Consider the following 12,494-nt stretch of genomic DNA (forward strand, 5'->3'; position numbering starts at 1 on the left):
AGTTATTTTTCAGTTATATCTTATTCTTTGTGACCCCCATTTGAGGTTTTCTTGCCAAAGATACTTGGAATGGTTTGCCTTTGCCTTTTCTAGTTCATTTTATAGATAAACAGACTGACGTTTCCAGTGTCACACAAGCAGTGTCTAGGTTAGATTTGAACTCAGGTCTTTCAGACTTTACTCTTTATCTTCTGTGCCACCTAGCTTTTCTGTTCAGTTGAACAAACAATTGTTGAGTATAGTGTATTGAGTATAGTGGTCGATATTTCAGATACAAAAATGAAACAAATGATTTTCTATTGTCTCTCAGGAAGTTTACTATCTAAAGACTGTACAATTTACAAATCTCATCTTTTATATAGGTAAACCACTATATAATCCACTGGAATGTGAAAAGAGCCAAGAAGAAATTATTTCTTTTTTTTTCTGTTTTTTCTGTTTGTTTTTAAGATTATAGATAATTGAAACAGGGAGACTTTGGTTGGAGCTGGGAGAAACAAAATTAGTCTTCATGGAAGAGGTGGAATTTGAGATAGTCCTTGAAAGAAAGGGAAAGAGACCAAAGAAAGAAATGAAAAAAAGAGAGAAGACGGAGGATGGCAAAAAGAGGGTTAGATCATTCCAAATCTGGAGGACAGTATAAGCTATGATTCTTATGAAGCATGGGAATGATAGAATTAGAAATGTTTAACGATACAATTCAGCCAAAATGCACATTTTCATAGGGATGAAATGAAACTAGTTATATCTTATAGCTATTTCATCTTTAAGATTGTAGAGAACCTTGAATGTTAGAAGATGTCCTCTTGTCAGGGATAGTTTGGATGGCATTTCAGTTTAGGTATGCATTGAATAATAAGGTAAACTCTGATGTTCTCCAAAGAAACAGTGATTCTTTGACACACATCAAATGTCCTTTCTCTTCAGATGAATATATGAGAAGTCATATAACTTATCCAATGTCACAGAGTCTGAAATATGATGAAAATCTCTAGACTTTCAGCCTACGGCTCTTTTTTCTAAACTTTCTGGCAAGTGTCTGTAATTTAGTTCCCTTTTACAACTTCCATAATTCAAACTTTTCATGGTCACTTGTAAGTCTTAGAGTTAAGGAATCCAATTTTTGTTTGAATATTATCAAAGGCAAAAACTAGGTTCTGTACATTTAGTTAGATGTAGAAAAAATTGATGTTATTATTCAGTTCAAGACTCCTTTTGGCTCTCTTTGAGGTTTTCTTGGCAAAAACATTAGAGTGGTTTTCTATTTTCTTCAGATGAGGAAACTGAGGCAAACAAAGCTAAGTGAGATATCCAGTGTCATACAGTTAGTATTTGTCTGAGTCCAGATTTGAGCTCAGGAAAATGAGTCTTCTTGACTCTGGGACTAGCACACTAACTCTGTGTCCTCTAGCTGCCTTTATATAATCAAAGAAATTTGGGTAGGGGGAAAAACCCCAGAACTCTTGAGAGGCAGTATCATATGTTAAATCTCTCATTAAGAAGCAACAAAATTATTGGATCTTAGGTTAAGAGAAACAAGGGACATTAGGGAGTCATATTGTCTACCACCCTCATTTTAAAGATGAAGAAATTGAGAGCGAGAGAGATTAAATGATTTGCTTATAATCATCCAACTAAGAAATAGAAGAATTGAGTATTTGAATTCAAGGTCTCTCACTCAAAATCTAGGGCCTATTCAATTATACAATATTGGTTCTTTTTAAGCATCATACTTTGAGCCTGTTAAATTTTGATTTTGATTAAATTTGATTCATATTTCATATTCTGAAGTGATTACTTCTGTTCTCAGAACTAGTGAAGTGGCTTAAGATCTTAGGAGTATAGATCTAAAATTGTATGAGTATATTTTGCAGATGAGGAAACTGAGGCCAAGAGAGGTTAAATGACTTATTAAATGCCACACAGCAATCATCAGAGTTGAGATTTAATACTAGGTCTCATTGTCAGTATTCCTATTTCCATTAGAAAATTAAAATGCATTTTCTTTGCACTCATATCCTTTTATATATTTTGGAAAAAAAGCTCATTTATTTGAATTTTGAGTTTTTTCTTTCAGGTTCAATAATGTCAGTATTTTGACAGTGAAAACATTTACTTTTTTCAGTTTCTACTAGTAATTCCAAATTCACATACATAAAAGTGTAATAGCTAATTAGTAAAATTGCAATAGAAAATTCTGAAATTCAAAGGATCCATAGAGAGATTTTAGTTACCGAAGAATGCAAAATCCTCATACTTTATTTTAAAATGATACAGAGCAAATGTCAGATTTAGACTATAAATACAGTAGTAAATTTAAGGAGTGATTTTCTTAAACTATTGATTAATCAATAGGATTTCTGTTTTGAAAAATGAGTTCATATTTATTTCTTACATTTCAGAAATGTCCAAAAGAGAACACCAGTGCTCCCTACCTGAAGAACAGTAAGGGACATACTCTACTTAATCTTACAGCATTTGATGTAGAAGAATACTTATTGTGGCCCTCCAAAAAACCACGGTAACTTTAAAAGAGTTTATAAATAATTTGAGTTTGTTGGGGAATCCAAACTTTTTCACAAATGGTTATATTATAAACTCGATTCCTGAGAAATTTTGAAGTCTAATGTAGTATCTTATTGCTTATTGTCATCACTGCTGATATGAGAATCTATTAATACCACCCAGCAATATTATATGTTAAAAAAAGAGGTACAGATATTATTGATGTGTAAGAGTTCATATGTGATAAGAACTTGATAAAATAATGTGATTCATGAAGCATGTTGAAATTTCCTGTAACTTTATAGGAATCATTAATATTTAATCAATTAGTCAGGCTTCACCCACTATAATTCCGCCCCCCCCCCTTTGGGTACAGCCTTCAGGTGAAAGTCTTTTGCTTTGTTCTGAATTGCTCCTAGCAAAGGTAGCACACTTAAGTGAGAAAAACGGAAAAGGTGGTATCTCATATTTTGGAATCTCCTTTACTGATTTTTCCTAGACACAGGTAATTTTTTTGTTGTTCATCGTTAATATTTTTATTCATCATCTCCTATTGGAAGAGTCTATCTTTTAAGAAATAGGAATAGGGGCAGGAAAAGTAGAAAATTACTCTGTGACTATTCTTTATTTTCTTTTCTTCTGTTTGTTTTTTGTTTTTCCAAGGCACTGGGGTTAAATGGCTTGCCCAAGGCCACACAGCTAGGTAATTATTAAGTGTCTGAGGCTGGATTTGAACTCAGCTACTCCTGACTCCAGGGCTAGTGCTCTATCCACCAGGCCATCTAGCTGCCCCATATTCTTTATTTTCTTGTAACGCCATCTACCCTTTGTTTGGAGAAATAATTTTTTGAATGATACTGATCATGACTTTTTTTTAAAAAGGATAGACCTAGTCCAACAAAATGTAAATTTTAAAAATTCTGTGTTTGTTTGTAGAGATTCAGGGTAACAATTTCAGTTCCACAGACTATTATTTGTTAACTATTATGTAGAAGACATGAAGAAACTTATAAGGAAGACTTTCATGACCCTCCTAGTTATTATGACTTTCTTTCCCCTAAAGTCAAATGGCAGTTAAATGTCATAGTGGAGAGAGTACTGGACTTGGATTTAGAAAACCTGAATTCAAATTCAGCCTCAGCCACTTATTAGCTTCATGATCCTGGCTAAGTGATTTAACTGGTATTTGCCTCAGTTTTCTCAGCTATATATTCTCAGCCAATATCACCTTCCTTACAGGATTGTTATGAAGATAAAATGATAATCATATTTGTAGAGTGTTTCGTAAACCTTTAAGTGCTATGTAAATGCTAACTAAAACATTATATTACTGGTATTATACCATCATATTTTTTATTTATGATTTATAATATTTTATATATTTATATGTCTAATTCACATATATTTTATATGTTTATATGCATTTATATAGAATATATTAAATATATGATATACTTGTATATTTTAATATATTCATATTATATAGAGATATATATAGATTATTCTATCAGTAGAATGAAAGATTTTTCAGTGTGAATAATTTTATTTTTGTCTTTTTTCCCCTAGCACAGTGCTTGGTACATAAATACTTGCCCCAAAATACTCATAAAATTAAATAAAATTGGAAGATGCCCACTATTTGTAGTTCCATTTACATGTATATTTTCGTTTAGACTGATATACCAAAAATTTATAATTTATAAGCTCCTTCAATTCTGTCAATTAAGGTTAGTATTTTTTAAAGGAAATGCTTTGCCATTATATTGACACTGGATCACCTAGGTACCTGATGCTCTGTTTAATGTTTTTAGGCTTGGAGGTTGGTCTTTTGGAGTGAAGATCCCTAACCAAGGTCAAGACTCAAATGTAAACATGTCAAAACCTCAAACACTGGCAAAGGTAAATACTTCTTAAATTTTTAAATGTGTTCATAAAAATGAAAAGTAAGATTGTTACAGTCAGTCACTTTTAAGGCACCAAATCAAAACATTTTTGAGTTCCCCTTCTCAAATCCTTTGTTGCTTAAAAACCATCTTTTCTTTAAGAGGCTTATGTGATAGGGTGACATGGGACTAAAGTAGCATTTACCTCTCTCAAATACTAAATTGAACCTTTGGGAACTAGAATTAAAAGAAAATGAGCAGAGACTAGAAAAATAGGTCTTCTGGTTTAACTCCAATTTAATCTTTCTCCCCATAATTAATCTCTTTTGTAGTTTTCTAAAATAGAGGACTCAGGATTGGGAAGGGGACAGCAAGACAGCAAGTAGTTCTCTCCTTACCCCTTTCCTCTCCTTTTTCACTTCTTTTGACCTTTTTTTAGTTACTTAGTTGATTGGATATCATTTATTACTTCAAATGACCAAATAAGAGGAATGGAACTTAGGCTGCAACAAGAAGGCTTCAAATTAGATATAAAGACGACTCAGACCAATTAGATTGCTGGATATTGGAACAGGTGATTTGAGGCACAGTATCTCATTTCCTTGAGAGCATTTAGATATAAGATCTATCCTGATTAGAACTTAATGACTTGACCTCAGATTTAAAGTTCTTTACATAACACATTAATACTTCTCCTAAACATTCAAATATGTATCTTATTTCCTTAGTTGGACCTTCCATCTCAAATATTCACATATTATCTTACTGATTTCTTTGACTTGTTTATCTTTTTTTGTCTGTTCTAGATGTTTCATTTTTGATTTGAGGTTAGAATTCTTATTTAGTCCCTTTTAAGTCTCTGTATTTCTTCCACTCACATCTTTTTTGATACATTTAGAAAACAATTTCTTAATGGTCTCTCTGTTACTGTTTTATTGTTGTTCTTGGTTGCTGATTACTCTTCTTGTATTTCTGTTTTCTGGAATATTTGAAAAGCAAATAATTGCTTCAGGTCTGATTTTCATTCTAGAAATATTTCAAATGCCTTTTTAAAAATAAATGGAATGTTCATCTTTTTTTTTCCGATAGTGGTTAAACTCAAACACATATTTGCATGGTATGTCAACTGGTTTTCATTCCTTCTCTCTGTTTCTGCTGAATACAGAGTAGTCTTGTGATATACTTATTTACTTTCCTATTTGAAAGTATTTCTTCTGATTGAGAGCAAAATTTATCATTTGTCAATGGAATTGTTAAATTTTACCATTATGTTTCTTAGAATTTGGAGTATTGGGTTTAGTTTTTGTTTTTATTTTTGTTTTTCCTTCAATTCAATTCAGAGAAGATAATCTGTGGATTCATTTTTACTGATACCTTTTTTTCCTGTGATTAGAAGTTCTTCGCAATTTTCTTATATTATTTCTTGTGTTATGCTGATTATGCTTTTTTTGAATGGCTCTTGATCTTCTGGGAGACCTATAATCCTTAAGATGTCTCTATGAGATCTTATTATGCTTGCATAAAGATCATGCTTTCTTCTAGTGTCACTGCTTTTTGCTTTTATTGTGAACCTTAACTAAGAATTTAAACTTTTCTATTATACCAATTATTTTTGTAGTTCAGGCTCTAAATTTTACTTTTACAATTTTTATTTTTCTTTTAAATCATTCAGGAATGTTGTACTTCCAGGATCTTTTGAGCATTCATAGGGTCCTCTGCCTCATGAGGTGTTAAATTTTTTTTCTTTGTCTTACAATATTTGTTCATGTATGCTTGAAATCTTTCACCTCACCTGGAAGCCACATTCTCTTCTGTTATTAATTCCCTTGATTTACTTGCTTATGCTCAAGGTCTTTAATTGAGTTGTCTACCTCCTGAGATCTTTAGTAATTTCATTTCCTACCATCCTTCCTATTTTTCTTTTTTTGTTAACTTTCTGACTCCTGTGGTTTCCCTGGGGGTTATACCTCAAAGCATCTCAATCTCTTTCCATGCTGGACAAAGTCATAGTCCATTCACTTCATCCTCTGCCCTAAGTGACTTCTGGGGAAACAAAACTGACATGAGAATTAGTAGAGAAACACATAACTTTAATGCATCCTGAACCAGATCTCTCCATTCCTCAGTTCTTTGGCTGATTTCTGTTGTGGAATATTATTTTCATATCTTGAAAAAATCTGTTTTGTGTCCCTCATTAAACAGGAAAAGTATGCTTAGGGGTAAGGGACACATAGAGCTTAGTTATCTTGCAAGTCTGTGAGCTACTTTGTACAGCCTATGGTTTGCAAGCAGTAGATAATGAGAGATGGTATTTTTAGTAAATTTAGGGATTATTGTTTTAGTTCATTAGGCTTTTACCTTAGTTGGGTACTGAGTATCTATAGACTCATCTGAAATTTATTTTATCTCATTTGCAAAATTTCTATTTTGGAGACATTTAGGGGTCTTGAGGATAAAAAAGTTTGATTCTCTATTTCATTGGTTTGGTTACAATATCCAGAATTCCAACCCAGTCCAAATAATTCTTATTCAACTTCTGTGAATCTTACCTATGTCTTCCTATTAACATTACTAAAACATACCCAATGTGATGGAAACTTTCCCAGCTTTTTGTTTTCACAAGTACACATAAGTAAAAGATGAAAGTTATTCAATGGTTATACCTCACTCTCACTATTAGTAGTGAAATGTCCTTTTTCACTTATATATTTATTTAATGTCATCCTTTGTATTATTCCTACTTCCTAAATCCTTGCTTCTAATAATTATTCTTTGAGTAATATTCAATTTCAGTTCTTCATGGATGGTATCCTTATATCTGGATATAATAGTAATAGTTGTCTTTTGTGTTTGAAGAGGATCATATTATTATATAAATGAAAATATGACTTATACATTATGTTTATTATGGTGCGGGGACATCCTTCTCACTGCCTTTTCCAGAATAGCTTTATCTAATTTATAGGAAATAACTTCTGGTGATGTCTGGATGCTGAGGGAGTCCTTCTTCTGGATATGGTTTCTCCCCCATAACCGTGAGGCATCATGGTACCCCAGTAATGCTGGGAAAAGCTCTGATATATGATTCTATAGGACAAACTGGTGATAGCATAGTATATCCAAACTGGTCTCTCGATGGTCCAATTGTCAGTATTGTGGCTCTGTGGGCACTCAACAGTATAATATGATTGACAATAAACTCCCAACAAGTTTTTAATGATAGGACAAAGCCAGCTTGCCACTCAGAAGTCTATCCTGTTAGAATGGAGCTCATCATGGGAGCGGCTAGGTGGTGTAGTGGATAAAGCACCGGCCTTGGAGTCAAGAGTACCTGGGTTCAAATCTGGTCTCAGACACTTAATAATTACTTAGCTGTGTGGCCTTGGGCAAGCCACTTAACCCCATTTGCCTTGCAAAAAAATCTAAAAAAAACCCCTAAAAAAAAAAAAGAATGGACTGGGGAGTGTGATGCTTTCCAAGGTGTGAGTCCTTCTTTTGAGGTGAACCACTCCATGCCTAAAGTGGCCCTGCCTTTCACAAAGAAAAGAGTACTCTCCCTGGGGATCCTATAGGCTTGCTGCCATGGATGCTAAATATGTATATCTATCTTTATATACATTTGGTTTTTTTTTTTAGATTTTTTTTTTCAAGGCAATGGCATTAAGTGGCTTGCCCAAGGAAGGCCACACAGCTAGGTAATTATTAAGTGTCTGAGGTCGGATTTGAACCCAGGTACTCCTGACTCCAAGGCTGGTTTTCTACCCACTGTGCCACGTAGCTACCCCTCTTTATATACATTTATAAGGATATCATATGCATGATATTGCATTTATAAACATACACATATATATGTCTATATAGACATATATATCTATATTTAATTTAAGAAGATAGATGATGATCTGCCATTATACTAAACACAATGATAGCTACAATTTGGATCATCTAACAGACTTAACAATTTATGCATAATTTCTTCTTGACCAGGATCTCTATGATAATGGTTAACACTTTTGGCAAGCACAAGGCTCCTGATATTAATGGTCAGAAGATCATAAAAAATTAATATTCTTTATTAACTTTTAAATAATTGTGACCTATACATTGGAGGCACTTTGTTTCAGCTGCAGTTGTACTCTCCGAACTCCAATGTTTTGTGGTTGTCACCAAGCTTTAAATCCACATGGATTTTTGTAGTTTTTGTATTTTCCAGCTAATTTCATAGTAAGATAGGATATTTAAATGATATTAATCATTATAATAACTGATATTTATATAATGCTTACTATGTGCTGAGTACTTTGCAAAGTGCTTCACAATTATTACCTCATTTGATCCTCACAATAACCCTGGGAGATGGGTGCTATTATTATCCGCATTTTGCAGATGAAGAAATTGAGACAAATACAGGTCAAGTGATTTGCCTGGGGTCACACAGCTAGTAAGTGTCAGAGATTGAATTTGAACTCATTTCTTCTTAATTCTGGACATGGTGTTCTATCCACTTGTCTACCTGGCTACATAATATAACCTACAAAAGCCTCATGTTCCCTCCTAATATCCACATAAAAGATTCCTTCCATGCATGTAAATTATTCTCATATTTTTTCAAGTCATTGAGAAAGTGAGCATATAGTTTTCTACTTATTACTGTTTCTTTGGATGCTTTTTTTTTTACTGGTAACAAGGCAAAAAAATTTCCTCACACTTCCCTATTCCTGTAGAGGCAACATCATATATATTCCCAGTTCCTAGCCTCAAAACCTAGGGCTCATCTTATATTTTTAATTCTCTGTCATACTTACCTTCCCTCCCTTCCGCATTGAAGCTTTCACCAAGGTTTACTGATTTTACCTTTTCAGTATCTCTTGAATACCCCTTCCCCTTTTTTTCCCCTTTGTTCTTAGATAATTTAGGACCTTAATATTTTGTACCTAAATTACTGCCATAACATGATATTTTTGGGTCTGTCTGCTTCAAATCTCTCCCTACTGCAATCCATTCTCCATTCAGCTACTGACATGATTTTCCTAAAGTTTAGTTTCAATTATATCATTCTACCCCCATCTTCCCCCCTCCCTTAATAACCAGTGCCTTCTTATTGCATCTAAGAACAGATATAAAATCCTTTGTATGACTTTCAAAGTCCTTCACAATCTAGTTCCTTCCTACATTTTCAGCATTCTCATACTTTCTCCCCAGCATGTACTCTTTGATCTAGTGACACTGGCTTCTTGGTTGTTCCAGGAACAAGACACTCCATCCTTCAACTACAGGCATTTTCCCTGGTTGCCCCCCATCCCTGGAATGCTCTGCCTCCTCTTCTCTTTTTTACTGACCTCCCTGGTTTTTTTGAAGTTTCAACTAAAATTTTCTATAGAAAAACTTCCCAAACCTTTTGAATTCTAGTGCTTTCTTCTTTTAATGATATTATATATATATATATATATATATATATATATATATATATCTCCTTTACATAGCTCACTTTTGTATATTTTGTTGGCAAACTGTCCTACCACCCCAATTAGATCATAAACTTTTTGAGACGGAGACCATATTTTGTCCTGTTTTTTGTATTCTGAATATTTAGCATAGTGTTACTTAGTTCCCGAAATATTTTTGATGCATTTCTCATGTTCATTTTTGCACTAAAGCCATGAAATATTAAAGTGTGTGTTATTTTAATTTGAATAGTTTTCTCTTCTTTTCATTCTCTGCAAAATATGTTGATGTATAAGCTCCAATTATTTTCATGTATTATTTTACAAATATTTATTATAAGCATGCATTAAAATGGCCAAATATTAAATAAAACCATATTTCCTATGATCTTTGGACACAAGAAAATCAACTCCAATAGCTTCTTTTTTTAAAGCAATAGAATGTTTATTAAAGATATTATTTGAGTTTTACAGTTTTCCCCTAATCTTGCTTCCCTCCCCCCACCCCCACCCCACAGATAGCACTCCGTCAGTCTTTACTTTGTTTTCATGTTGTACCTCGATCCAAATTGGGTGTGATGAGAGAGAAATCATATCCTTAAAGAGAACAGAATTCTCAGAGGTAACCAGATCAAACCATAAGACATCTGGGTTTTTTTTTTTTTTTTTTCTGAATTAAAGGCAATAGTCCTTGTACTTTGTTCAAACTCCACAGCTCCTTATCTGGATACAGATGGTATTCTCCTTTGCAGACAGCCAAAAATTGTTCCCAATTGTTGCGCTGATGGAATGAGCGACCTTCAAGGTTGAACATCACTCCCATGTTGCTGTTAGGGTGTACAGTGTTTTTCTGGTTCTGCTCATCTCACTCAGCATCAGTTCATGCAAATCTCCAATAGCTTCTTTATTGATCTCTTCAAGAAAAAGCTATGGAACACTCTTTTTTGCTGCATCAATTCTTCTGTAGTTTCATTCATAACAAGAATGTAACCATTTTTGAAACTTGGTTTCTTCATCAATTTGACCACTATTTTGTTATTGGACAAGTAACTTACATTGTGAATACCAATAGTGGATAATAATTATTGATGTCTCGAAAATTAAATCCCTTCCCTTCTTCTTTTCTGCCATGCCGCTGTTGACACTGTAGAATGTAAAGTGGTCACCTAGCTCTGATTCTCATTTTGTTTCTTTTTAGTCTGTTGTCAGGAACTTAATGAAAGCTTTTTACAACACGTCAGATTTGTCTGGAATTTACACGCTACTGGCAAAGTCTTTAAGAACTCAGGGCCACTTTCATTTTATGATGACACATCCAGATATTTTGATCCTCACATTAAAGTGAGAAGAATCTTATTACCTTAATTTTCCAGATGAGAACATGGAACTTTTGACAAATAAGAAACAGAACCAATCCCTTAATCCTATTGACTCTAGGCTCCACACCCCTTCTTCTAGCACCATATTGGTTTTTTTTTCTGTGCCAGGATTGTTTGTCTGTGGCTAATTAAGTTTTTAATATCCTCAAAGGTAGGAAAAGTATGCTGAGTTTTTAATCTGTCCATCACATTTTAGATTCTCAGTAAATGGAAACACTGGGCTAAATTAGAGAATTTAGGATTGAATAAACAATCTTGACTAAACTGCCTCCCTTGACTTCTATTTAGATTCCACTTGAGCATTTTCCCCTGTATTCTTCCATTTAGATCTCAAGGGAGGATATCTAATTACACAATATCCCCTCAACAAATGCATGCTGAAGGAATGAATGCAAGTCATGAAGTGGCAAAGTTATTTGGCTGTTTTTTGTAAAAGCTGCCAATGTGAAAAATGGCATTGGATGCATAATTCTGTCTCAGTTAGGGAAGGAGTTAATTGATTAGCATGTATTTATTCAGGTCTGATTCTGCATTCAACATAGTTCAGAACATCCTAAAAATATAGTAAAAGAATAAGACAAGGCTGTTGAACCCAAGGAATTTACACTGCAGTTTTGTCTGTCTTTGGAACCTAGTTCTCTCTTCCTTGATTTGCAGTTTCTAGCCTATTGTAAGCTGAGATGACAAATACCCAGATGTGTTAGAATTATGTCTAAAAGAAGAGTTAATGGACTTACTCTGAGTACATAAAATGTGTGGTACAGACTATAAATTCTGAGGGTGCTCAGTAGACAAGGAGCACCAGTGAATGGCCAGAATAGTTGGGGAAGAATTCATGGAAACTGAGTGGAACAGAGCTTTGTGGATGGAGAGCATTTACCTAGATAGGGATATATTGCAGAGTATTAAAAAACGTACCAGATTTGGAGTCAAGAAACGAATTTAAATTCTGACCACAAGCAGATCACTTAACGTTTGTGGTTCTGTTTCCTCATTTAGAAAATCTAGATAATAATACTTCTTGTATGCCTCTCAGAAGGTTATTGTGAAGCTCAAATGAATTAGTGTGGATAAAACAATTTTAACAGTAATTATAATTATATATATATGACAATTATCAATATTATTATTAGCATAATTCTAGACTAAATTTCTTCAACCTTCAATTTCATATGTATAAAATGGAAAAAATTCCAAAGCCCTTGCCTTATCTAACTCATATGATGCCATAAAGTGCTATGTAAACTTTAAATGTGATTTATTATTATAATACTATGAGAATT

At 33.5% G+C, this 12,494-nt stretch overlaps 1 protein-coding gene across 1 annotated transcript in view; it reads left to right on the forward strand.

Moving 5' to 3' along the window:
- ABCA13 (ATP binding cassette subfamily A member 13) overlaps positions 1-12,494 on the forward strand; it is a 493,610-nt gene that overhangs the window by 269,702 nt on the left and 211,414 nt on the right. Inside the window, exons 39-40 of the mRNA XM_074199032.1 lie at positions 2,403-2,521; positions 4,317-4,404. Coding sequence (XP_074055133.1) covers positions 2,403-2,521; positions 4,317-4,404 — 207 coding nt within the window. The remainder of the gene's footprint in view (positions 1-2,402; positions 2,522-4,316; positions 4,405-12,494) is intronic.

Source organism: Macrotis lagotis, chromosome 8 (assembly GCF_037893015.1).
Source record: "Macrotis lagotis isolate mMagLag1 chromosome 8, bilby.v1.9.chrom.fasta, whole genome shotgun sequence".
Taxonomy (NCBI): Eukaryota; Metazoa; Chordata; class Mammalia; order Peramelemorphia; family Peramelidae; genus Macrotis; species Macrotis lagotis.